The sequence below is a fragment of the Urocitellus parryii genome, chromosome 6, assembly GCF_045843805.1.
Source record: "Urocitellus parryii isolate mUroPar1 chromosome 6, mUroPar1.hap1, whole genome shotgun sequence".
NCBI lineage: Eukaryota > Metazoa > Chordata > Mammalia > Rodentia > Sciuridae > Urocitellus > Urocitellus parryii.
This window is the reverse complement of record NC_135536.1, coordinates 177,452,611-177,479,323: the sequence shown is the minus strand read 5'-3', so window position 1 is coordinate 177,479,323 and position 26,713 is coordinate 177,452,611. Positions and strand designations below refer to the sequence as shown.

The following is a 26,713-nucleotide window of genomic DNA, read 5'->3' as shown; positions in this document are numbered from 1 at the left end:
CTTTCTGAACTATCTGGGACTTCAAATGCTGTGACCAACAAGGTATACAGATAGTCTGTGTGGTGGTGAAGAGAAGTCACTTCAGGGGAAGGCAGAAGGATTCTGGAGAAAGTTTCTTCTGGCTTACTGTGGGCACCTGCAGGACTTTCCCAAGTCTCAGGAGCTTTCTGAAACTCTACCACCTCCATTTTGGAAGATGGTCTGGTTCCCTAGGGGAGTGGGAGATAATTGAATGTGAAGAGCAGGGAAATAGAAGGTTGTGGCTATGGGTTGCTCAGGCCAGCCCTCGCCCTTCTCCCTCAGGTAAAAGAGGGCAACTGGCTGGAAAACCAGTCAGTATCCAATCCTGAGGCTCATGGCTCTGTTCTGGCCTTGTGTACCTGTGCCTAGACATGAAATTATACTTTTATCACCTAAAATTTCCGTTCCCCATTCCCTTCAGCATAGAGTCTAAAGTTTTCTGTCTGATATTCAAGATTCTGCATAGTCTGATCCACCTCCTTGTCTCTTTTCTCCCAGGTGCTCACATTAGGCTTCTTGGGTTCCCCCAAATATAGTAGCTACCTCAGGCTACCCCATAGGCTGTACCTTCTGCCTGGAATTCCCTTTTCTTACCTCCCTGGAGGAATCCTCTCCTCCTCCAGTGTCCTGGGAAGCAGCTAAGCTAGTTGATGGTCCATTTGGGGTTTCAGGGTGATTTTTTTTTTAATGCCTGCTTGATTTGTTTTTCTCTTAGTTGTCAATAGACTTTTATTTATTTATATGCAGTGCTGAAAATTGAACCCAGTGCCTCACACATGCTAGACAAGAATTCTATCACTGAGCTACAACCCCAGCCCCCAGGGGGACTTTTTGATATTGTTTATTTTACCATGTCTAGAATCTGTCTTCCCTGGAGTAATGAGCTTCATTCTCCTTCCTGTTCTCCAAAGATCCTGCACTCTATATGTTGAATGAGGGGAGGTGGGGTAAGGACAGATTCTGGCTGCTGACACATACATCCCTGTCTTATCCATCAGCCCTCCCTGTTTGGATTTGAATCAGAACAGCAAAGAAAGCCATCCTGTTGCTGAAAGAATAACAAGCAGACCAGTGGCCCCCAAGAGATCCCGTCTATGCAGAGTACAGAAGCAGAAACGGAAGTTGCCAGCCAGATAGGGTGTGCTGTACAAGCTCACCATTCATACGTGGCCCCCAGCTGAGACCACACAGGTCCTATTCCTTTGGAACTGAATGCTGGGGAGGCTTTAGATTGCAGCAGCGGCATGGAGACTGCAGAAACTTACAGGGGGTAAAGAACAAGAGGAAATTGTATGGAGATCAGTCTGGTACTGAATAAAATTCTAGCCTGATTCTGTTTCTGGCAGCACAGTGCCTGGGAAGGAAGGGGCCATGTTTATGGTAATTGCTCTGTCTGATCCCCTGGATTGTACAGGAGGTGTAAATTTAGACCCAACTCCATGCAGAGTGTGTGAGGGAGGCTCTTTCATCATTAGGTTAAACCAGCCAGCCTCCTTGCTTTACCCATGTGAGGGGGCAAGGTATTTTCTAGCCCAGCTTTTTACTGAAGGTTCAGAATTTTGAGGTTCTCAGTTCATTTAGGGGTCTCAGTTCCAATTCTCTGTCTTCCCTGGACTGAAGACCCTCTGCCCACATAAACATTGTTTTAGTCAGCTTTTTTTCATCACTGTGACCAAAAGACCTGACACAAATGATTTAGAGAAGGAAAAGTTTATTTTGGCTCATGGTTTCAGAGGTTCAGTCCAGTTCAGCCAACTCCATAACTCTGGGCCTGAGGAGAGGCAGAATATCATGGCGGAAAAGCAGGGAGGAGGGAAGCAGCTCAGAACATATCAACCAAGAAGCAGAGAAAGAGTTCCGCTCACCAAAGACAAGATATAAACCCCCAAAGGCATAACCTATCTGCCTACAGTTGCCATTGCTTCTCCAGCCACACCCTATCTGCCTATAGTTACCACCCAGCTAATCCATATCAGTGGATTAATCCACCTATTAGGTTACACCTGTCATGATCTAATTGTATCACCTCTGAAAACTCTTGCATGAGCTTTTGGAGGGCACTTCATATCTAAATCATAACAAGCATTAAATTTTCTAAATTCTTGGGCTGTATTTCTGTTCTCTGAGGTTCTTGTACTTTCCTTACTTGAAATTTCTGTTCCCCAATGCCTTCAGTACAGCAACTAAAGTTTTCTGCCTGGAAGTCGCCTGTCAGCTAGGGTATGCAGGCAAGCTCACTGTCTACACATGATGCTCAGTTAATGCTCTATAGGTCCTAATCCTTTGGGCCCAAATGCTGGGGAGTTTTAAGATTGCAGCAAATCTTTTCTCAAAATGATCAAACACATTGAATTAATCAGTTTCATTATTTTCAGAGGAGGAGATTATTTCCTACTGGAACTGAAAAAAAATATCCATATGGAAAAGATGAAATTGGTCCCTACCACATATCACATACAAAAATTTAACCCCAAATGGATTAAGGACTTAACTGTCAAAGAAAAATAGCCAGGCAATGGTGGTAATTCCAGCCACTCAGGAGGTTGAGTCAGGAGAATCTCAAGGGAAAAAAAACCTTGGAAACTAGTAGAAAATATAGGTAAATATCTTATAGATCTTGGGATAAGAAAAGATTGATTAAACATGAGACAAAAGGATTGACTATAAAATAAAAGATTGATAAATTTGACTATATTAAATGTACAAACTTTTGTTCATCCAGACCTCTGAAAGTTTAAAAAAAAGCCCTAAAAACTCAGAGAAGAGAGTACTGGGATTGTCGCTCAGCGGCAGCGCATTTGCCTGGCATGTGTGAGGCACTGGGTTCGAATCTCAGCACCACACATAAATAAAGGTTTGTCAACAACTGAAAAAAGAAAAAGGTTTAAAAAAATTCAGAGAAGATAATCACTGTACATATAACTGAGAAGTCAGTATCAATACTATTTGACAAATTCGTAAATAAGGACAAAAGCAGGGGCTGGGGTTGTGTCTCAGCGGTAGAGCACTCACCTAACATGTGTGAGGTGCTGGGTTCGAGCCTCAGCACCACATAAAAATAAATAAATAAAAATAAAGGTATGTGACCAACTACAACTAAAAAAAAATTAAGAACAAAAAACAGTCATTAAAGAATGAGCAAAAGACAAACTGACATCTGACATCTTGAGAGAGGAAAAAACATATGGCCAATAAACATTTGATCACCAACATTATTGGTGGTCAGGGAAATTAATATCAAGACCACAAATTAGATACCATTTTTCATTTTAATTTTCAATAGTTAAAATATTTAAAGTCTAACTATATTAAATAAGGGAGAAAATGTTATTCATTGGTAAAATGGTAAAAATAAAACTAAAAAAGTGTCTATTAAAAAGTTTAGATCTAGCAATTCTATTTCTTGCTAACTTACATTTTTATAACAAGACATATATTAGAATATGTTTAATATTTCTAATGTCTAATATTCTTTGCAGCACTCTACAGTAACAAAAAACCTCCCAGGGTTGACTTTTTATTTTCTTTTTGAGAACTATGTAAACACATGCAAAAAATCTGTTTTAATTGCATCATTCAGAAAGACTATTTTTGCTGATTTTTCAAAAAGTTTTTATTTTTTAAATATATTTTTTAGTTGAGAATGTATACAATACCTTTATTTTTCTGTGGTGCTGAGGATTGAACTCAGTGCTAGGCAAGCGCTCTACCACTGAGCCACAACCACAGGCCCGAAAAGGTTTTGTTTTTAATTTATGTATAATAATTGTACATATTTATAGAATACAGTGTGATATTTTGATACATATATAGTATAATGATCAAATCAGGATAATAAGCATATTCATCATCTCTAACGTTTATTAATTCTTTGTGGTGAGAACATTAAAAAATTCTCTCGGGCTGGGGTTGTAGCTCAGTTGGAACAGTGCTTGCCTCACATACACAAGAACCTGGATTCAGGGCTGGGGATGTGGCTCAAGTGGTAGCGCGCTCGCCTGGCATGTGCGCTGGGTTCGATCCTCAGTACCACATAAAATAAAATAAAGATGTTGTGCCCCCCCCAAAAAAAATTTAAAAAAAGAACCTGGATTCAATCCTCAGCACCACCCAAAAAAAAAAATCCTTTCTTCCAGTTACTTCGAAGATACACAAATTTCTTTTCTTTCTTTCTTTTTTTTTTTTTTTTGGTGGGGGGTAGCAGGGATTGAATCCAGGGGCACTTAACCACTGAGATATATCCTTTTAATTTTATTTTTTTTAAAAATTTGAGACAGGATCTCACTAAATTGCTCAGGGCCTCTCTATTTTGCTGAGGCTGGCTTGGAACCTGAAATCCTCCTTCCTCAGCCTCCAGAGCCACTGAGATTACAGGTGCAATTAAAATTAAATTCCTTGTCCTTTGGGCTCTGAGCTGAAGGCCAAAGTAAAGTAGGAGGATTTGATCATGATCCTACATAGAAGAGGTCACAATGCATTCTCTGTGATGAGGTCCCTAATATTGCTGGGCTGGCAGGGAAGACCCCCTTGAGCATCAATATCCTCAGGGAGGCCACAAGACATAGAAATGTCATGTCTCCCTTTCATTCTCTCATTCATGCTCTGGCAGCTCTCTTTAGAGATTAGCAGGTGGGTAGGGAAGCCAGAATCAAGTGTTGGGTGGTGTGAAATGGAAGATTTGGCAATGGGATGAAACTATCAGCATGAGTGACACCAGGGATGTCTTTGGCCCCAGGCCCTCCTCTTTTCCTGTGCCAGGTATCAGAGCCAATCTGCTGTCTGCTAGGGACTTCCATTGGAACCAGAGATGAAGGTTCGATACTGGACTCTGTGTCTGACAGCTCTCTTTATGCTTTCATTGTGGATTATGGCTTCTTTCCTGAACCAGAAGGTCAGCCTAGATGTTATGGACGACTTACGTTTAAGGATCTGCCGCTGTTCCAGAAATATTTCCAGAAAGTGCAGCTGCTTATCTAAAGTCCGTGAGTGCTCTGCCTGCCTCTACATACCTGGAGAGTCTGACTGGTTTGACAGACACTTTGAAAAGGGAATAGAGCCCCTGATGTCAGAAAATTCCATGTCCTATGATGCTCTGGGATTGTGGCTGGTCAGTGCATACTCTTGGTCTCTTTCAGATCCGCCCCCCAACAGGGGCTCTGGTCATCTGTGCCTCATGGCATAGACTCATAACTTTTTTCTACAGGTAGCTGGAGCCTGGACTAAGCCCCTAAATTCCCCCTTTCTATGCTCTAGGGACTTCAGAGAGTCAGGTCACAGAAGAATGTTAAGAGTATGCAGTTAACTAATGTTTTTCCCGCACATTCCTTGGACCATTTGAAGTCTGGATGCCAGAGCTGTGCAGTGGTAGGAAACTCAAGGTCCTTACTAGGTTCTGGTCTTGGCTTCAGGATTAACCAACATGATGTGATACTCAGGTAGGTACAGGGTAAGAGGTGGAAACCTGAAAGGCTAAGCCAAACCCTTTTCCTTCTCTAAATAACCATCCTGCCCCTTCTTTCCAGGATGAACAAAGCCCCTGTCCAAGGCTTTGAGACGGATGTGGGGAATACCACCACCTTACGTATTGTGCAGCCTGAGATTGCCAGCACTGAGAGCCCCGAACCCCAGCTGCTGCTTCCATTGAATTCATCTGGTCTGAGATGGATGATGACTGTGCTACGTGACTATAAACTCTCCTGGAAGCCAAGAAACCCTGGGTATGTCAGAAGGGATGGCCATTGTATTGTAGTGACGGGAACTTCAAAAAGATCCTTGCTGAATGTTGGGGTCCCCCAAGGCCTACTTGATCTTGGGGGCTGCTGTGTCAAATGACTGACCTAATCCTTTTTTAGATTTCGGATAGTCCATTTCACTGATGTAACCAAAGACAAGGTGAGCGACCCAGGAAGGAAAAAGGGAGAGAAGGAGGAACCTGGGTGGCCATGGACAGACTTCAGGTCAGCACTCTCTTCTACCTTCCTCAGGTTCTGATTATCAGCATCTCCTTCCTTAAGTATATCCAGGAAAATTGGCTGGAAAACTATGGTCAGTATCCATCGTTGGGGTTTGTGGCTCTGATGTATGCCTTGCATACCTGTGACCAGGTAAGACATCTTCTGGAACTCAAGACCTTCATTCCTCTGTTTAACCTTAAGTTTTCTGCCTGGCTTTCAAGAAAGACCATGCATGATCTGACCTATGGCTTCCTCTGTCCCAAACTCCAACACTGGGCTTTTTGGGTTCCCCTAATGACACCACCTGCATTATGCCTTCTCACATGCCTGGAATGTTCTTCTGTATCTGGAGGGAATCCTCTTTCCTCAACATGTTGGGAAAAAGCTAGCTGATACTTACTCTTTTCTGGGCTCCAGGGTTACTCTGAGTATTCAGAGTTTATCCTCCTGGATGAGTGAACTCCTTCCTCCTCCCAGCCCCAAGAGGTGGCTGCACACTGGGTGTTGAGTGTGTTTGCTGAAGGAGTGGCAAGTGTGCATGGGGGCAGGACAGGATCCAGCCTGTTTCCCATGGGCATCTCCTGTTTTATCCGGTCTCCCAGGTGTCCTTGTTTGGCTTTGGAGTAGACCATCACAATAGATGGACCCACTACTGGGATGATAAATATCTGAGCTATGACATCATGAGAAAGTTCCCCAAAGAAAACGATGTCATCATTAAGTTGCAGTGTGAGGGGAAGGTTGCTGTCTACAGATGAGATGGCTCTACTGAAGCCCCAGGAAGCAGACAGGTAGCCAAAGAGACCCTGGAGGGTCAGAGAGGGACTTAACTTCAAGTGGACACAATGGAGATCACTCTGCTACTCAATAAAACCCTAGTTTATTTCTCTCACTGAATTCCTAGTATCATTAAAGGGCTATGTTCTATAACTGATTCTCAACAGCAAATGTATCATGTGACTCATACTATATATTATCAAAAACCAAAATTAATGAAAACCAGATAAATCTGAAAACAAATCAATAGAATCTAACTGTGTATCAAATTGATAAAATAACCACCAGAAAAAGGACTATTTCAAGTTCCCTTACAGGGCATCCTTTACAGGATATTAAAGGATAAAAAGAACTATACAAGGACTGTCACCAGACACCTGATACGTAGACACCTTGATCTCAGATTTCCCAGTCTCTAGAATTAAAAGATCTAGCCAGATGAAGTGGAATACATCTGTAATCCCAGAGCCTGGGGAGACTGAGACAGGAAGATTGTTAGTTTAAAGCCAGTCTCAGCAAATAGAATATAAAAAGTCTGGGGATGTGACTCAGTGGTTAAGTGATCTTGGGTTCAATCCCCAGTACAGAAGCAAAAAACAAAACAAAACAAACAAACAAACAAAACACCCCAAAACTAACCCCCTTAGGTTTTACTCAAGTATCTGTGAGTAAAATCATGTGCAATGGGAACTTAAATATCCGAGGCAATTCTATGGTCAGTCAAAAGTTGAGAAGTTGGGGCTGGGGATGTGGCTCAAGCGGTAGCGCGCTCGCCTGGCATGCGTGCGGCCCGGGTTCGATCCTCAGCACCACATACCAACAAAGATGTTGTGTCCGCCGAGAACTAAAAAATAAATATTAAAAAAAAAAAAAAAAGTTGAGAAGTTGTACTTTGGTAGGACTCTCTAGAAACTTCTCTAAGATCCAGATAAAAATTAGGGAACAAAGGGGAGTTTTGGAATGTTGTCACTGTCCTCTTCATGACCTACCCTCTCCATTGAGGGTGTAATTTACTTCTCTTATAGTAAACTTAGCTATACTTCAAAACAAAACAAAAAACCTTAAACTTCACTCAAAATTTAATATATCATTGGTATTATTTTTTGAAACCATAGAATAAATGTCATAAATTAAATAAATATACTAATACTACTAGGAACCAAATACAGAACCAGTTAGGTAAAATAAAAACCCTATGACGTTAAATTCAAACTGGAAATATCATTAGAAACTCAATTTCTGGATTAATTAATTAGCTTATTTATATATTTATTTTTAATGCTGGGATTGAGCCCAAGGCTTATATGCTCTACCACTGAGCTATATCCCCAACCCTTTTTATTTTTTATTCTAAGACTTTTCTTCCCCCCCTCTCTACCTCCTGACAATCCTCACTGGGAATTGATGGTGGCCTTCTCAGAAAGATGTACATACCAGCTTCAGTTCTGTTCTTGCCCTTTCTTATTGCTGTCCCCATCACACTTGGCTGCCAAGCCCTCTTTCCTAAACTGGGCCTTTGGCGAATGTCAAGGTGAAGAGTCTTAGGACAAAACAGACATGCAGGAACTCACATGTGATTTGGGTGATGAGCCCCTGATATAACTGGGCTAGCATGAAGGACTCTATTGGGTATCAACCCAGGGCAGACACAGGATACGTTAAATGTCACCTCACCCATCTCTCCTCAGTCTCCAGGCAGAGCTCCCTTCAGGACTTAACAGGTGGACAGACAGGCAAGAGGTAGTGTTGGAAGGAGGTGTTTGTGGAAGGCTGAGGAGAGATGAAGGCCAACAGTGCAGTGGGATGTGGAACTCTATGACCACAGCTCCCCGCTGTTCCCAGTGCCTGGCCCAGCCTGCCACTATTTGCTTTGTCCAAAGGGAAAAAAAGAATGCGGTCTTTAATGGGGACTTTGAGGCTTGGTAGATGCCTTAGTGCTTCCGTGGCTGATGTTAAAAAAAAATATATATATTTTTAGTTGAACACAATACCTTTATTATTTTAAAATTATTTTAAAAAATATTTTTTAGTTGTTGATGGACCTTTATTTTATTTGTATGTGGTGCTGAGAATTGAACCCAGTACGTCACACATGCTAGGCAAGCGTGCTACCACTGAGCCACAACCCTAGCCTAATACCTATATTTTATTTATTTTTATGTGGTGCTGAGGATCAAACCCAGGGCGTTGCACATGCTAGGTGAGTGCTCTACCACTGAGCCACAATCCCAGCCCCTCCCCGCCCCATGTTCCTACTTAAGAAAAAGAATTCTTTTTTAGTTAAAAGTAGACAACAATATCTTTATTTTTAATTTTATGTGCTGCTGCTCAACATGGCAGGCTTGGTCAGCACTTCAGATGGGTCCTAAAGCCTCCGAGGATCTGGAGGCCTCCTTGTCTCCAGAGGCTGGTGGAGGGTCTTCAGTCCTGGACTCTGGGCTGCACTCTGTCCTTGACCTCTTTCTCTTTTGGGTATCCCTCTCCAATGGGGTACAGTACATTCTATACTGGGACCTTGGGATGAGTGGTCAGTAATTTGTGCTCTTCTCCACAGGTACCAAGCTTGATTTCAGATAAGAAAGAACTATTCTAGTGGATCCCTAGGCCACAGCCAGACCCTGGTACCCTTCTAAGCCAATCCTGTGCTGTGGTGGGAACGTGAGGATCTCAAGTATTTGGGATAACCAAGGATGAAGAGGCAGGAGGGAGAATGTGGGAGCTGTGCTTGGCTATGTCCTGTCTCTGCAGAAGGAACCAGGTGTCCCACTTCTGGGCTGTGTGAATGATGTAGGCAGTTGCCAACAATAGGTCTTGTGCCTGTGAGCTAGGTTTAGTCTAGACTGTGTCCATCAGGCTCAGTCTATGTGACAACTTCTGCCATAGTCCATCCTCTGAACTGGCTTGATGCATAGTTAGAGGAAGGGGACCAGAGTCAGTTCCAGTTGATATGCCCAGGAAGGTACACCTTACAGCCATTCATGCAGATAACCATGTGTCATGGGGAACAAGGCCAGATGGAGCTTCTCAGCTCTAGAGAACCTGACTGTAGCCACATATTAACCCAGTGTTTTTGAAACCCAGAACTTATTTTATATTAAAAACATTTGGTGGTTCCTCATTGCCCAAGAGTTGGAAGTGGAAGCCCTCTATAATCTACCCTCCTCCAACCTTGGCCCCCACCCTCTGCTATAGCCAGATCAGTCTTCTCACTGATGAACTTAGCAGCACCCCATCTCCTGATCTTTCCTGAAGGGCCAGTTCATGCCTCCCTCCCTCAGTCCCCATGTACTTCTAGTCAGTACATAGAGCTGCCTCTGACTTGTTTCAAGTATTAGTCTGTTCTCATCAATTGGACTCCAGGCTCTGTGTGGACAGGGACTTTTGTCTTGTGTATATAACCCTGATCAGAGAGCATGACATGCAGGAAGTTCATGTTACTTGCAGGAATTAGCAAATTCTTCCCAAATTCCCTTGATGTGCAGCTGCTGCCCAGTTACACAAGTGGAGATAGAAGCAGAGGACTAATGCAGAGCCTAGGTTTATTGTTGAAGGGAAAGGCAAGAGAGGAGGTGAGGTGTTTGGAAAATAAATTGCAGACAATAGGGAAACAAAACCTCCCTGAAGTTAATGCACAGAATGCTCACAACATGGACAAGAACACCCACACACTGTCGTCATTGTTGAAGACCTAGTGTGGGCTATTCTGCTTTCTTCTGGCTGTAAGCCAGTAGCTGCCCCTTGGCCAGGACAAGGCACTCCTTGGGTGAGTCTAAGTTATCAGGCAAATGTGATCTGCCTCATTCCCGCGTAAGCTGGGGCCCTCTCCAGCCTTGTGGTTCTCTATCTTCTTCCTGGGAATGCCAGGTAATCTGGGACAGCCAGGCTGGATAACAGAGCAGATCTTTCCTTTGGCAAACCTATAGCCACTATGGTCATCTGTCCATATGCCATCAAGCTGGCCTGTATCCTGCTCTAGCTGTGGCTGCTACCTGGGGGTGGTGTGGGTAGTGCTGGGGCTGGGGTATAGCAGGACTGGCCCTGGAGATGTCAGACTTTGGGTCAGGGACTCATCCAGCTTGCGGGTCTCAGCCTCTAGGACAGTAGCTTCAGGGGCCTGTGCCACAGCAAGAAGAGAGTGGGACAAGCTGTGGTGTAGGCCTGCTAGCTCACGGCTGGTCTGCACAGAGCGAGCGATGTAGTCCTGCCTCTGCTTCCGTTCCAAAGCCAGCTGGGCTCGTAGCACGGCCACCTGGTGGGCAGGAAAACCAAGAGGGAGAGCAGTTGAGGGCCCTGCAGCTGTCCATCTTGTCTGCTCTGTGCTCTTGTGGCTCTTGGCCTAGCATTCATTTACACACATGAACCTCAGAATCAGGCTTTAGGGTGTCTGGGACAAGGACTCAGAGAATCCACTAATTCACAACCCTGACTGCCCCAATGATGCAAATAGGGAGCTTCAAAACAACAAAACTGTTCACCAGCTTTACTGAATTTAAATCAGCTTTACTGACTTTAAATGTATAATTTGATGAGTCTGATAATGACATAACCTACATGTAACCACTATCCCAAAGACACAAAACATTTTCACACTGCAGAATGTCCCATCGTGTCCCTTTGGAAGGTTTTCTTTTTCTTTTTTGGTACTGGGGATTGAACTCATGGGCACTTTACCACTGAGCTACATCCCCCAGCCCTTTTTATTTATTTTTTAAAATTCTTATTTATTTTTTTTTTGCAATCCTCCGGCCTAAGCCTCTTGAGTTGCTGGGATTATAGGTGTGCACTAGGCCTTTTGGAATATTTTTAAAAATATTCTGACTTAATTAGATTGGAGTGGGGCCAGGTATTGGTAATTTTTCAAAGCTCCCCAGGTGATCCTAATGCGAAGCCATGGTTGAGAATCATTGGCTAATCCTTTCATTTTTTCAGATGGGTCTAATGAGACAAGCAAGGAGGTGAAGCTACAGGGATCTCAGGGTGGTACAGGACTAGGGTGAGGCCTAGGGTGCAAATCTAAAGAGGTGCTCCAGGTCAAAAGTGAGTGCCCCCTTAAATACTACAACCCAGAAGTACCTCTTATCTCACTCTGCCAGGGCCCTGTCTCAGTATTGCTTTGTATAAGTTCAACAGAATTCAAAGAAACAGCTGGAGTCTAGCTACAGAGTCAGGCCCTACCAGTAGTAACTACTGATTTCTGATACAGGCCAGAAATCAAAATTCCATACTTCTTATTACTCCTGGGCATTGAGAAAGAGTGAGCCTTGGCTTGACCTATGCACAATGTTCCTCTGCCTGGAGTGCTGGCAATAGTCCAGCCTGTAAGGGTGCAGCTAAGGTACAGGGGGCCAGCCTAGTTTTCCACACTCTATTCTGTTTTAGAATCTTTGCTCCTCAGGCCTCTTTTTTTCCCTCTTTCTTTCCAAATATGAAAATGGAGATTGGTCTGGAACATGCTCTTTGTTCTATTCCCACCCTAAGTACATGGCAGGTGGAGTTGGGGCAGGGCTCCTCTTGCCTCCCAGGGAGACTGAAGTTCTCTGAAGGCTGGAACTACTTCCCCTCTCCCTGTTGGAGGTACTCAAAAGGCCAAGCACACAGTAGACACTGATACCTTGTCATTTAAGTGTGTGACTTACAAAACGGATTCTTCTAGAACATACCTCTTTCTGCAGGTCAGCTATATACTTGGCATCTGAGGAACCGCTCTGTCCTCTTCTTCCATCCTAAGGAAGATACACCCATCTGGTTGGAATGGACCTTCCCACTCTGGGGTTTCTACAGGTATTCTTTGGCTACCTCATCACAGTCTTGGGACATGAGCAAGGGCTGTGGGCCAGAAGTGCCTAAACCTAACCCTAGATCTCTATGGGGTACCATATCCCAGGGCAAGGAGAGGCCCAGGCAGGCCCACAGCAGCATAAGGGACAATGCTCACAGAGACCTGATGTTAGAAAGGCTTGGCACTTTTATTTAATAGAAGCATGCCAAACATCTGCTCTGTGCCCAGTCCTTTGCTGGGAACTAAGGATGAAAAGGAGACAGACATAGTGCCCAGAGCTGGGAGAGCTAGAGATGCTCACCAGAAACAGTCCCTCCTTGCCAGGCTGCAATACCTCAACTAAAGAATGATAATTTAGGGAGAATCTTTTCTAAATACCTTATCCAAAAAAGTGACTCTGTTCCTAGCAAATACCATGGATCTTAACCTTGTACTGCAAGGAGGTCTAAGAGAATTGTGTTCAAGCATCCAGGCACATTGGGGGTTGGGAAGTACCATACAACATCCTGTGCCAGTGTGACTATAGCCCTGCTCCCACTGAGTCTGGGGTACTGGTCTGGGAGTGGGCAGATCTGAGCTCCTCAGAATGCAGGATCACTACACTTGCCTCCCCCAACCCACTGGTGTTGGGCCTCCTTCTAAGGCAAGGAGAGCCTGAGCTGTGCCCAGTTCGGTAAAACCGTCAGGAGGGGCTCTCTGAATTGGCTGGAGTGGCCACCTTCCCACCTGAGGGTGCCTGGGATATGCAATGTAGAGGGCCAAGTTTGTGGTGGCTGAGGGTGCAGGTGAAGAAAATAGGTGCACCTTCTGTGTGGGTGATGAGGCTGCGGTGTCACTGATCTCCGGGGCCTCTGCCCGAGATGTGCGCATGGAATCCCTTTTCAGCTTCCTCCGTTCTCGCTCCACCTGCCAAGATGTGAATGTCAGACCAGGTCTTGGCTTGGGGCCAGAGTATGTGCAGGGGCTCACAGCAGCATAAGGGACAATGCTCACAGAGACCTGATGTCCTGAGGAGTGTAAACGGACAGCAACCATGGGCAGTGAGACTCCTGAGCTGGGAAAAGCATGTGCTAGGGCAGCCCTGAGTGCAAAAAAGTGCTCCTGAGGCAGGAGAAGGAGGCTACTTCTCAGGCCTTTGGCTCAAAGGTCAGCAAACTTTTTCTGTGGCAAGTATTTTAGGCTTTGTGGGCCGTTCTAGTTCTGTCACAACTATTCAGCTCCTCTGATGTAGTGGACAAGGCCATAGACAATGCATGGCTGTGTCCCAATAAAACTATCTCAGAAGCAGGTGGTGGGCTGGGTTGGACTCACAGGCTGTAGTTTACCAACCCTTGCTTTGGGAGCTGCATGAGAAGTAGAGATGCATGTGTACCCAACCACAGAAGAGGAGCCAAGGACAGCAGAAGTCACTGACCTGCTCCAAGGTGGTCCGCAGCTGGACGTTGTGGCGCTGCAGCCTGCTCCGATCAATTTCCAGTCGGGCCACCGCTTGCTGAAGGTTTTCAAGCCTTTGTTTCCACGACTGTTGCTGCTCCATTCCAGAATTAGGCTCAGCCTCCATTCCTGAGGCCTGTGGGGAAGGCTTGTGAATCTCACCTGGGCAGCCCCACAAATAGTTGGGGGAACAGACCAAGAGCAAATGTACCAATTAAGCAGGTCTGGGCTTAAAGGGACCCAATTTGTAAGGAAGAGGAACAAGCCTGACAAAAGCTCCCTCTTTTGACCATTGGTTCCCACCAGCCCTCGGCTTACCTCTCCGGGCTGTTCGCTCTGCTCTGCTCTGGGCTCCTGCTCCACTCTGCTAGTTGAGTGTGGGCTGTGTAGTCGCTCCTCCTCCAGAGCCTGTCTGGTAAGGTCCAGCTCTGCCTGGGATATGGAGGTATGAGACAAAAATCACACCATGCCTGTCGCATATCCAGACTCACCACAGTCTCTGTCTTTATAAAACCCGTTTGACTTCTTCACCAGGGTATAGTTTTAGTTTTCCTGGAGCCTCTGAGTGATTCTAGTCTAGACCCCTCATTTTCCAGATGAAGAAACAGAGTGAAGAAGGATCTTCCCAAGGATTCCTGGAGAGCCTGCACGTGAGCTAGGACCAGAGCTGCCATCTTATTTCAGGTCTCCCATGAAGCCAAGCAACAACTTGGGGCAAGGACTCCTGGAGTCATACAGAGTTGGATGTGATGTCACCACTTATTGGTTGTATGACTCAGGTCAAGATTTGAGATCATTCCAAGCCCAAATTCCTCATATATAAAACGACTATATGCTCTATAAAACAAGGATCACACCCTTGAGGTTAAATCCCTTTGGATGAATGGGGAAACTGGAAACCTAATACTAGATAGTTTCTCAGCATCTGGTGTTTCATAAAAAACAGTCAAGAAAAAAGATTCACAAGAGGGAATGAGCATACATGCGTGGTGGCACAGGCTGTAAGTGAGAGAGGAAGAGCTGACCCTGATGTCAATAACCTCAGCTCTAAGAGTCAGACTGTCAGATCTAACCCCCCTTGGCCAGTTAACCAGTCGTATGACTTTGGACAAGTTAACCTAACTACCATTTCTCAACTCTAAAAAGAGCTAAAAGTTCCACCTTTTCAGGGTCGTGAAAGAGAAACAGTGCACTATTGCTGGGCATGGTGATGTGTAATCCCAATGACTTAGGAAGCTGAGGCAAGATAACTGCCAAGTTCTAGGCCAGCTTCAGCAACTTGGCAAGATCTTGCTTCCAAATAAAAAGGGCCGGGGTGTAGCTCAGTGGTAGAGCATCCTTGGGTTCAAACCTCAGTATAAAAGGAAGGAAGGGGGCTGGGGTTGTGGCTCAGTGGTAGAGCACTTGCCGAGCACGTGTGAGGAACTGGGTTTGATCCTTAGCACCACATAAAAATAAATAGATAAAAGTAGTCCGTCCATCTACAACTAAAAAAATATAATTTAAAAAAAAAAGGAAGGAAGGAAGAGGGAGGGAGATGGCAATATTCCAATGAAGTGTTATATCTAAAAATGTCTTTGAGTGTTTAGAAGGGGGATAGATAAAAGTACCTTGACCTAAGTAATACACTAAGTGAATAATACTCAGTATCCCAAGAGCATGGCTAGCAAGTACCCTCAGGCCCAGTTACGTGCTGGGCCTGTGAGAATGGACCTACAAATAGGAAAGAAGTTTTACTGAGTTTTTTCTTCCCAAGCACTCGGTAGGTATTGTCTTACTCCATACTATCATTCCTTATTTATTTATGTTTTTAAAATTCCCTATCTTGTTAATAAGAAATCCCAGAGTCAGGGAAATGAAGACACTTACCCAGGGCCACACAGTCAATGAATTTGAGCAGTATTTCACCTATATTGCAGGAACTTGACTCCAAAGTTCATAAATATAATTCCCTATATATTGCCATTTTACAATTTTGTGAGTTCCCAGAAGGCAAGTTCTTGTGGGACTGTGTGTTTGAGATGAGTAAGGGGGATCCTATGGGGATTAGTTAAGGAATGAGGATGTAGAGTCAATTTCCATGAAAAAATGGACTGAATTTCTCTTGACAAAAGCAACAATGTTCCTCTGTTGTCAGCTGTCAACCTAGCTTTCCTGAAAAATTGTTCACTCTGTGCAGGTTTTGTGCTCAGTGTTAGGGGTATAAAGATGACTTAAAGCATGACATTTAAACCTGAGGTTAAATGTTATGCCCCACAAATCCTATTTGAAACCCACTTCCTTTGTCACTTAACATTACACCTACCAGAGCCCACTTGTTCCTAACTGCTGATGACTCCAAATTCTCCATCCCTAACCCAGTCTCAGTCTCAGCTTCAGACCACTTCACTGAGCCGCCCTCTGGACAGCTCCCCTTGCATATCCCGCAGGTCCTCCTCGTTCCACTCCTCTTCCTCATACCTGCTTTTCTTCATCTTAGTGGGAAGAAACCCTAGTGTTGCCTTTGACTTTCTTTTCTGTCCTTTCTTACTCCTCCCACCTCTTGGTCAGTCAATTGCAGAACACCTGTGAGCACCTGTTTCCACTCACACCATCTTAGGTTTCCACCACTCCCCTGGACCTCTACTAATCTCTTAGCTGGTCTCCCCAGATCTGCTGTTACTGCACACGGCAGCCTGAGAGATTGTCCTGAACTGCATCTCTGATGGTGTCATTTTCCTGCTCTTCAGGTGCTTCCCACTACTAACCCAGGTCCTTAGCATCTTGCTGACAGGTCCATACTTCTAAGCCCTGAATGCTGTGGTCTCTGCTGTCCTCTCTTCTCTTGCCAACAGCCCCTCTAACTTCCAGACAACCAGAACCTCCTACACCTCCGTGTTCTTTCTCCTTTTCCCTCTTCCTTAGAAAGCCCCCGCCCCCACCAGTGCTTGGCTAGCTCCTGACTGGTCCCTTCAGATATTTTTTTTTAGTTGTTGAGGACTTTCATTTTTATTTATTTATTTAGATGCAGCACTGAGAATTGAACCCAGCGCCTCACACATGCCAGGCAAGCGCTCCACACTGAGCCATAACTCCAGCTGCAGATCTCATCCACTTTTAGCAGGAAGCCTTTTGGGACATACTTGAAGGAAAGGTTGGGCATCCCTCCAGCCTGCCTGGAACAAGAGTGCCCTCATTAGGCACGAAGCACACTGCAGCACAGCTCTCTATTTACTAGTCCCGCTCCAAAAGCAGGGACTGTGTGTCTCACAGACTAGCTCATGTTGAGGTACTCATGATCTCAGCTTCTTATACTTTCTGAGTGCCACAAGGCCCAGGGTGGCAAGCAGCCCTCAAGCTCAGATGGACGGGTTCTGTCTGACTCTCGCTTCCCCTGAGGCACTTACCTGCAATCTCTGCTGTTGTGATTCCCGCTCCAGAACCGAGGCTTGTAGAAACATGGCTACCTCCTGCAGACTGTTGACACTGGCCTTGCTCTGGGCCAGGGACATCGCCAAGTCCCGGGCCTTCTCCCTCCACTCAATCTCCCTGGCTTCTGTCTGCCTCAGGACCATCTGTAGTCGCTCCAAGTCCTGCTGCAGCACAGGTGCTAAAGAATTCAATTTTGGAGATGGCTCTTCCACTGAGGAGGCTTTGTGGAGGCGGGGAGAGGCCTCCAGATTCATCCTTTGCTGGGCTTCTCTCAGTTCCTGAATCTCCTCTTCTTTTTGGGCTAGAATCAGCTTTAGTTCTTTTAGATTCTCACGCAGGCTCCACATCTCTTCTTCTTGCCCAAGACTCTGCTTCTCTTGGATCCTATTCTCTCGATTGCTTTGTGCCAAAGACTTCTCCAACAGCTGCCCCTGTTCCTTCTGCTGCCTTAGCTCTTCATCCCTCTGGGCAAGTGCCTGCTGAAGTTGCTTCACATCCTCCTGGTGTCGAAGATCCTGGTCTTGAATCTCGCCTTCTCGCATCCTCAGGGCCTTTTCCAGCTGCTGGGCATGTGTCTGACAGGTGCCCAGGGCAGCTTGCAAGGTGGCAGTGCTGGCCTCCAGACCACGGCTCAATTCTGCCTGCTCAAGGAGATGCTGTTCTTTTTCCTTCAGGGCAGCCTGGGCCTTGCTCAGGGCCTCCTGCAGAGCCTCTGCCTGGCCCAGTGCAGCGGCTTCCTGATCCCTGGAAGACTGGCTTTCTGCCAGCAGAGCCTCCAGCTCCTGGTCTCGCTCCTTGAGTGTGGCCTCTGCCTGCAGCCAACTGTCCTGCAGAGCTCTGGCCTCTGCCTCGTGCTCCTGTGCCTGCTCAGCACATTGTTGCTGAAGGGCCAGCAGAGCCTTCTCCTGCTCCAGAGACTCAGCCCTCAGGTCTCCTAAAACCTCCTCCAGTGCCTGAACCTGCCGTCCCTCCACTGCCAGCTCTTCCTGGAGCCTTCTCACCTGCTCCCTGTGCTCCTCCAGCTCTCCTTGGCACTCCTTCAGCGTCACATGGGCCTGGTCCAGAGCAGCCTGGAGGGCACTTGCCTTCTCCTCCTCCTGGGCCAGGGCCTGCTGCTGATCTTGCCGCAGGGCCTGGAGATCTTGGTCCCTTTGGGCCAGGGCTCTTTGGACCTCTTCCAGCTGACCCTGAAGTGCCTGCTCTTTCAGCTCCCCTTGTTCCTTGGTTTCCTGAAGGTGCTGCTGCAGGATTACTATCTCCTGCTCTCGCTGGGTCAGGAGCAGGCTGGTGTCACCCACCTTCCTGTGCAGGCCCTGGAGCTGCTGCTCCAGCTGGTCCTTATGCTCCTGAAGTTCCTGGATATGCTCCAGCTGGCATTCCACCTCCTTCTCCTTATCACGCAGGATCAGCTTCATGTGCTCCAGGCTCCCACGCTGTGCTTTACTAGGGCTCTTCCCCTCCTCTGCCCGCTCCTGCATCAGCTGCCTCTGGGAGGCCAGCTCCTGGCCACGCTCTCTCAAGGACAGCTTGATCTGTTCCAGGTCCTCCTCTAGGATCTTGGTCTGCAGCATCCTCTGGTCTTCCAGAACCTGAATTCTCTCCTTCTGCAACATCAGCTCCTGGTCCCTTTTCTCAAGGTCCTGAGTGAGATGCTCTTTCTGCCTCTGCAGCTCTTCTATTTGTTGGTGCTGGGACTTCACTTCCTCGTCCCTTTCCTGTAGCTCTCTTGCCAGAAAGGTGCTGTGGCTCTCCAGCTCCTGTATCTGACTGCTTTGTGCCTGCAGCTCCTGACTTCTTTCTTCCAGGTCCAGAGTCAGGTGGGTCAGAGCCACCCTCTGTGTTTCTCTCTGGCCCTCCAGTTCCTCAATCACCTTCTGCTGGCCCTCCACTTTGTGATGACTTTCCTCTAGCTCCAGAGCCAGGCATTCCAGAGTCATCAACTGCTTTTTCAGATCCTGAATCTGTCCTCTCTGGGACTCAATCACTTGGGCTTTCTTCTCAAGTTCCAGAAGTTGATGCTCCAAAATGTTCCTCTGAGTCTCCCGATCCTTCTCGAGCTCTTTGATTTGCTCCCTCTGCACAGTCAGCTTCTGTTCTCGCTCCTGGACAGCCATGGGCAGGTGCTCTAAGACAGACCTACACTTCTCCAGCTCCTGAATCTGTTCTTGTTGCAGATCCACCTCTTGGTTCCTCTTCTTCAGGTCCAGAGACAGCAGTTCTAGAGCTGCCTTCTGCATTTCCCGCTGCTTCTCCAGTTCCTGGATTTCTCCCTGCAAAGTCTCCACCTCTCCTTCTCTTTCAGATAGAGTCTGGGCCAGCAGAGCCAAATTCTCCTGCAAAGCCTTCCCTTGGGCCAACTTCAGCTCGCCCTGCTCTTGTAGAGCCTGGGCTCTCTCCCGCTCACTCTCCACCTCTTCGTTTTTCAGTTTCAGTGCAGAGCGAGCCGTTCTTAGATCTTCTTCTAGGACCCCAGCAGCACTTGCCTGAGCCCTGGCTTCTGTGACACATGCTTGCAGATGTTCAACCTGGGTTGTTAAGTTCTCTTTGGCTGCCTGAAGTAACTCTCGCTCACTCTGGAAAACAAGAGGCAAAACCACTTTAGGCACTGGACTTTCCCTTCCTTATTTTGTGGCATCAGCAATGACAAAGACTTGGGAAAAATGAACAATTAGACTTAAGCTGATCCTGTAAAAGGAATCCCTACCATCTACCAAGACTCTGCACGGTGCAGAGTCATCCCAGACCCTGGTCCTTCAAGGAAAGGGACAAAAATCTCAACCTAAACTCAGAGAAGGTAATTAGAGAAGGATTCATTATGACCTTAACAATGGCCTCCAGGGACTTGGGGACAACCAGAGGAACTGAGAGAATTGCTAAAAGGAAGCTGGGCACATTATCATAGGCAAAGGAGAGCGACAGCTACAGCTGTGGGCCCTGAGTACCACTCAGTGGCCCAATCAGTACCACTTTACCTGGGCTTCCATTCTCTGTAGCTCTGCTTGCCGGAGGCGACTCTGTAAGGATGCCACAGTTTCATGCAGCTCCCTCAGCTCAGATTCTAGGGTGCTGTGTTTTCCTTCCCACTTGAATTTCTCTTTGGGAAAAGCAGAGATACTGAAATTAGGTCCATGGTTGGGGTGGGAGACCACAGGAGTATAGAGGCAGATGGAGGATGGGGAACATAATCAAAGAAGAAGGCCAGGAGAGAATTACATTCAGCATCCTAAGACATCACCCGTCTGCCAGCTGCTCCCATCTATCTAGGCTCCCTGAGGCTCCCAGACTTCTGTCTGTGTCTGCTGCCAGTCCTAGCATTGCCTGTCAATGATCCCAACACATCTTTATCCTGATCACAGAGATCCTTAAGCCTGGATTCCAGAGAGGGTTGAGCTAGCAACATCAGAGGTTCCTTCCACACCCCAATCACATGATTTTGTAGAAGCTCCTAGGGACCTAGGTGGCTCTGCTGGCTGCCCCTCACTTCTGTAGGGTGTCCTGGAACCCAGCTCTATTTGTGTGGATCTCTAAGAGCCCTCAAATGGCCTAAAAAAGGCAAAACCCATCATCCAAGTTTCCTTTTCTACAGAAGAATCTTGAGCCTCAAGAGCCTTCTCTCTCCTCTCTAAGCGGTCATCACCCTTTCCAACCCTTAGCTGTGGTACAGATGTTTCCCCGAGATTTCCTCTCCTTGTTTTCTCCCAAATAAGTCCTTATCCTTCTGCCCTAAAGTCTAATTTTGAGGACATTGTTGGCAATGAAACAAATAAGTAACATGAATAAATAACAAAAGAAACAGGATTTTAACTCTTGCAGAGACAGAAAAATGGAAATCCTGCCAGCTCCTTCTGTCAGTTTCCCAAATCTGTTCTTCCTGATCCCTTCTTCCAGGATGGCCCTCAAAGGCCAAGCAAAGCATACAAATAGTTCAAATGGCTCACTGCCCCTCTGGATGTACCTTAGATATCATCTCCCAGGTGTGGGTAAATAATAGAAAGAGTGGCTGCTAGGCTGTTCCTGCCACTTTTGGTCTTTCCACCTGTCCTCTCTGCCAATCTGCCCACCGACATAGCTCACCTTCCTGGCTCTGGGAGAGCTGTCTCTGAAGGTCCTGAAACTTGGAGTGGATCTGGCTCTTCTCCACCTCAACATCAATTAGACTCTGTGTCAGCTTCTGGGCCTGATCTCTCAGGTCATCCTGGGAAAGGAAGGCAGGGCTGAACTTGAGTCCTTGTTTGCCACAATGCTGTCCCAGCCAGGGCTCAAATTATATTCTCACTTCCTCTCTGGGGCGGCCTGCCATCAAGGCCCTATTCTCAAATAGCTTCCACAGAACTCACATGTGCATTTTGCTCCCTGAAGTGATGATGGGCTCTACTCCAACTTGCCTCCATCTAATGTCTTTTGAAATAATTGCTCAAGGCCCTATTCCAGGGGTGTAACACCTCTACCCTCCCAAATACCTACTTCAAAGTGTTGCCTAAGGGCAACCTCTTCCTTCCTCGGATCCTTTGTGAACCAGAATGGACTGCCCCTTCCAACTAGTTCCACCAGTCCATCATCTGTGTCTATTACCGATTCAATTACTTCTGTCAGTTCTGTTTGCTATCAGAATACAGTCTGGTCCCCTAGCTGTGTCATGAGATTTCTTGAGGGCAGAGGGCAGTTCCTTCTCCTTTTGATAATCCCAGCTCAGAGTGGCTGGCATGTAAGTGGCCAGCAATTTGCATGGATGCTCCTATAAAAGGCAACCTCAAATCTTGGTGGTCCCTTTCTCTTGGAGGGCTTGGTCTAAGAATAAATTCCTTGCTGAGAGGAAAATGATGTGAACCAAAGCGTACACCTATAGTTTTATAGTTTACAGGGCTCCTTTACACCCCCACTCCTTTAATCTTCACAACAACCCCTGGGGCAGACATTAGCAGTCCTCCTTTGCAAGTGAAAACAAAGCCCAGGAAACCTAAATGCTTTAGTCACCAGCTGCCAGGAGGCAAGTGATAGGGAGGAGCTCATTCCAACTTGACCTCAGGAATAAAATAAGCCACATAGCTACTTGAGTCTTTGCCTCAGTCTTTTCAGGGAAGTGACCCTCAAGGAAGGAAGGCAGAGAATACACACCCGGGCCTGCTGAGTTTTCCACAGGTCTTGGTGAAGCTTGTGGAGAGCAGATTCTACAGCCTCAGCCGAAAGAGCAGTCAGGAGGGACCCTCTCTTAAAAAGGCTCCTGGCTCCATTTTGGCCTGAAGAAATGGAAGAAAATCTCCTTACCTGGCTGCTGTCATGAAAACAAATAGTCTTCCTTCCCAGATGTGGCCTTGGCCTTCCTGCTAGTCCCTCCTCTCATCAAAGAAGCCCCCCCTTGGTATTGGTAGTTGATTCATCACATACTTTCTGCTTTTCTAAACACTAGGCACCAAGGTGGGTACCAGGTAGTTAGCTGTCATTTGTTATGCACCCTGTGGGCTATTTACACCTGTAACCACATTAACTCCTTAGAAAAATCCTGAGGTAGGTGCTTTTAATATCCTCACTTTAAAGTCAGAAGTTAGGGACTTGCCCAACAACACATAGTTAGCAAAATGGTAGAGCTGGAGTTCAAACTCACATTGAGTGAATTCTAGAGTGGTGATCTTAACTTTGATGTAATATTGCCTGAGGACCTGCGTTCCCCTCCTTTCTCCCCAGGGAGCTAGGCCTGGCTTCTGCGGTAAGGACTAAGAGCTCACCTGGTTCTGGGCCCCACAGGGTGGGAGCAGAGTCTCCCCCACCCTTCAGCTCTGGCCTGTTCTCACATAGAGACCCCAGAGCCTTCTGCAGAACAGAGTAGAGGCTGGCCAGCTGGGCCTGGGCATGGTTCCCAGGCTGCTGCTCAGCAGCCAGCACCTCCAACTGGCTTTCTGTGTTACGCAGTTGCAGCTGAAGTTCGTCAGCCTTGGCTTCTTGGGCCCACAAGGAAGCTCGCAGCTGTTGCTCTGTGATCCGAGAGGCCTCCAGCTCCTCCAGCAGTTGTGCTTCCTGAGCCACAAAATCAGCTTCCTTTTCCTTCACCTCCTGCCTCAGTAATTCCACCTGCCAGGGAGGAAGCCATTCACTACGAGCAGGGGGTGGATACCCTCTCCTCAGACCTTCTAAGCCTGACCCTGCTCGATCCCTTGTAAATCTCGATCAGGACAGAGGATTTCAGCTGGCTCAGCTCTAAAGCAGGTAGGGAGGGCTCGGAAGTGAGTGCCTAGGTCTGACACTTAGAGGCTAACAACTCCTGACACATAGGCCCAATCTATACTAATGGGCTCTGGCCCTGGTTTCCCAGGCTGATGTGCCAGCTCCCTATGATACCTTCCCTGAGATCCTGACAACTAGCCTAAGACCACTCATAACAATGGCTACCATTTACTGCATGCTCACTGTGTTCCTGACGCTTTATGTATTTCCATCACGGCTCAGAATTACCATCCCTGTTTATGGATGAAGGGACTGATGCTCACACAACCAGGAAGCAGCAGAGGCAGACCTGTCTAGCTAGCTCTTACTCCCACTCTTCTTCTCCCAGTCCTCTCTCCTCTGACCCAGGTCATGGGTCCCGCTGTGAGCAGATCTAGTCCTGGGAGGTCCTGCTGCTGCTACCTGACCTGGAGTGTTTCTTGCCGCTCAGTTCCCTCTGCTGTGTCTTGCCACCCAGACCAAGCATACTTGGAAGTGGCTGTGTGTCCACCAGGCCCACCTGGGCTCTGCACCTCTGGTCACTATGATCCAGGCTGTCAGGTTCCCCGCAGAGGCCATTCTCATTGGTCAGGTTCCCAAGCCTCCACCCTGCCCCCTGGCTTTCCCCTCCTGCCAGGGCTACTGAGGATCCAGTCTGACCCCTGTGTAAGAGGACTGTGAGCACTCATCCCAACACTTCAGGAACAGGCCTCCCCCAGGAAGCAGGGTTATAACCACAGTGGGGAGTACCTGAGCACTGAGTTCCTTTTGCCTTTCTTGAGCCTCTTGCATGTCACGGTGCAGGGAGTTCAGCTCTTGCTGTCGAACAGAGTCAGCTTCTTGTAAAACAAGGAGTTTTTGTTCCTTTTCCACAAGTGACAGAGTCAGGCTAAGAAGAAAAGGGTCACAGGGCTGTCACACTCTCAAGGAGAAGAAACTACCTTCTTACCGTACTGTTCTAAACATAGCATAAATAATTAAAATAGAAATACTAATGATAATGAGTATAGTGTCACAATACATGCTACCATTTACTGAGCACCTACGAAGCATCACTTCATGCATGACACCTCATTTCAACTTCACAGGTTATTCTATGCTACATTCCACATGTACCTATGCATGTACTTCAAATTCAACATGACTAATCTTCATCCCCTGTGTAACTTCAACTCCCCACTCATCTCCTACCATGTTTCCTAGCTCAGAAATGGTACCTTCATCCTCAGTGTCCCAACATAGAAACCACGACCACAGCAGAACTCTCCTTTCATCCTGCCCACATCCAATCTGTGACTATATATAATTGATTCTAACTCTACATCCCTTAAACCCCTTCTTCCCTTCCCTTCCCTTCTCCTCTACCTGCCTCAGCTCAGCATCAGTATCTCTCATCTGGACACCTATACCAGCCTCCTGACTTGTCTTCTACCTGACACTGTCATCACCAAAAGATCTGTCCTTTCTCAAACTCCTGCAGCACTGAGAATGTATGTCACTCTCCATTCTGTCGCCTGCTGTTTCATGCCATTAACTGTCTCTTCTAATACCTCATAAGCTGAATTATGTCAACTTCCCTGCTTGAAATCTTCCAGTGGTTTCCTACTAGATATAATCTACAAATTCCTTGCCATGGCCTACAGCTTCCTGAATGATAAGGACTTATCCAACTCTCCTTGTTCACTATGCTCGTTACACCATACTCTGAGTTTCACCAAACATTTTAAGTTTTCATCTGCTCAGGGTCTCTGAGCATAATTTCTATTCCTACTGTATAGAACTTTCCTTTATCCTTTGGCACAGATAGCTCCATTTCATCCTTCAGTGCTTGATTTAAATAGTGTCATGAGACACTGTTGCCTTCACTAACAACTTTCTACAGTGGGTCTCCCCTCTCTCACTTCCATTTCAACACCGGATTTCTTTCCTCTACCCTGTATGTCATAATCTGCATTAATGTGTTTGGAGAATTATTTGATTAAAGTCTTCCCCGTAAAACTATAAATTCTATTGGGTCAGGGGCCACAATGTCTTGTTTATTACTATATCCCCCACTCTGAAAGTATCTGATGCATAATGGATGCTATTTACTAAATTAATTAAGTGTAAGCTTTGAAGACAGAGACATGTCCTCTCCACATGTACCTGTATCCTCCAGAACTGGAGACGTGAAGATGAGGTGACCTGCGCAAAGAACTGTCAGAACTGTCAGCCAGAAAAGCAAAAACACCTCCATGGCTGTCTAGCCTACCTGGCTTTCTCCCTCTCCAGTTCCTTCTGAATTCGGCTACTCTCCTGGGCTTCTCTCAGCTTCTCCTGAACCTCCTGCTCCTCTAGTCTGTGGGAGTCATCCTGGGCCACCAGCTGAGACCTCAAATCCTCCACCTGAAAGATTAAGGGGATATGGACCAGATGACAGGGCAGGGGAACAATGGGAGGATGCTTCTAGTAGAGCTTCAGGGTCCTGGAACAACCACACTCAGTGGCTCATCTCTAAAGCTCTGGAGGTTCTTCCCACCAATTCCTAAACTATTCTTAGCCACCCCCTTCCCAGTACCAATAAGACTGGCCATCTGTCTCCCAGGCTCACAAATGCTGCACACAGGCAGATATAAATAAAATCTTGGCTAAAGAGCAAAAGCAAAATTATGGGAAAGTGTGTAGTGATTACATTTTTTTTAAACAAAAAAAAAATCAGAACATCATTTGATATAGGATTCTGATAAGAAAAATCAGACTGAATAAGAAAAGTAACCCCCAAACGGGATGGATTCAAACTAAAAAGGTTCTTCTCAGCAAAAGAAACAATCAGGTGAGTAAAGAGCCCACAGCTTGGGAGCGAATTTTTACCACTCGCACATCAGATAGAGCATTAATCTCTAGGGTAATAAAGAACTCAAAAAGCTAAACACCAAAAAAACCAAATAGCCAAATCAATAAATGGGACAAGAAACTGAACAAACACCTCTCAGAAGATGATTATATCAATCAACAAATATATGAAAAAGTGTTCAAAGTTCTAGCAATTAGAGAAACGCAAATCAAAACTACTTTAAGATTTCATCTCGCTCCAGTCAAAATGGTAGCTATTAAGAACACAAAGGGCTGGGGTTGTGGCTTAGCAGTAGAGCGCTTGCCT

General features: G+C 46.4%; 1 protein-coding gene across 5 annotated transcripts in view; it reads right to left on the bottom strand.

Annotated features, from left to right (window-relative positions):
• Positions 1-10,274: 10,274 nt before the first annotated feature.
• The window catches only part of Cep250 (centrosomal protein 250), a 49,156-nt gene continuing 32,717 nt past the window's right edge, over positions 10,275-26,713 (bottom strand). For all 5 annotated transcript variants that reach the window (XM_077799469.1, XM_077799468.1, XM_077799467.1 and 2 more), the window contains 12 exons: positions 25,826-25,959; positions 24,325-24,463; positions 23,100-23,442; positions 22,492-22,613; positions 21,451-21,571; positions 20,349-20,470; positions 17,352-19,949; positions 14,284-14,397; positions 13,946-14,101; positions 13,336-13,437; positions 12,413-12,475; positions 10,275-11,001 (listed from right to left, as the gene is read on the bottom strand). In XM_077799469.1, coding sequence (XP_077655595.1) covers positions 10,738-11,001; positions 12,413-12,475; positions 13,336-13,437; positions 13,946-14,101; positions 14,284-14,397; positions 17,352-19,949; positions 20,349-20,470; positions 21,451-21,571; positions 22,492-22,613; positions 23,100-23,442; positions 24,325-24,463; positions 25,826-25,959 — 4,278 coding nt within the window. In that variant the 3' untranslated portion in view covers positions 10,275-10,737. The remainder of the gene's footprint in view (positions 11,002-12,412; positions 12,476-13,335; positions 13,438-13,945; positions 14,102-14,283; positions 14,398-17,351; positions 19,950-20,348; positions 20,471-21,450; positions 21,572-22,491; positions 22,614-23,099; positions 23,443-24,324; positions 24,464-25,825; positions 25,960-26,713) is intronic.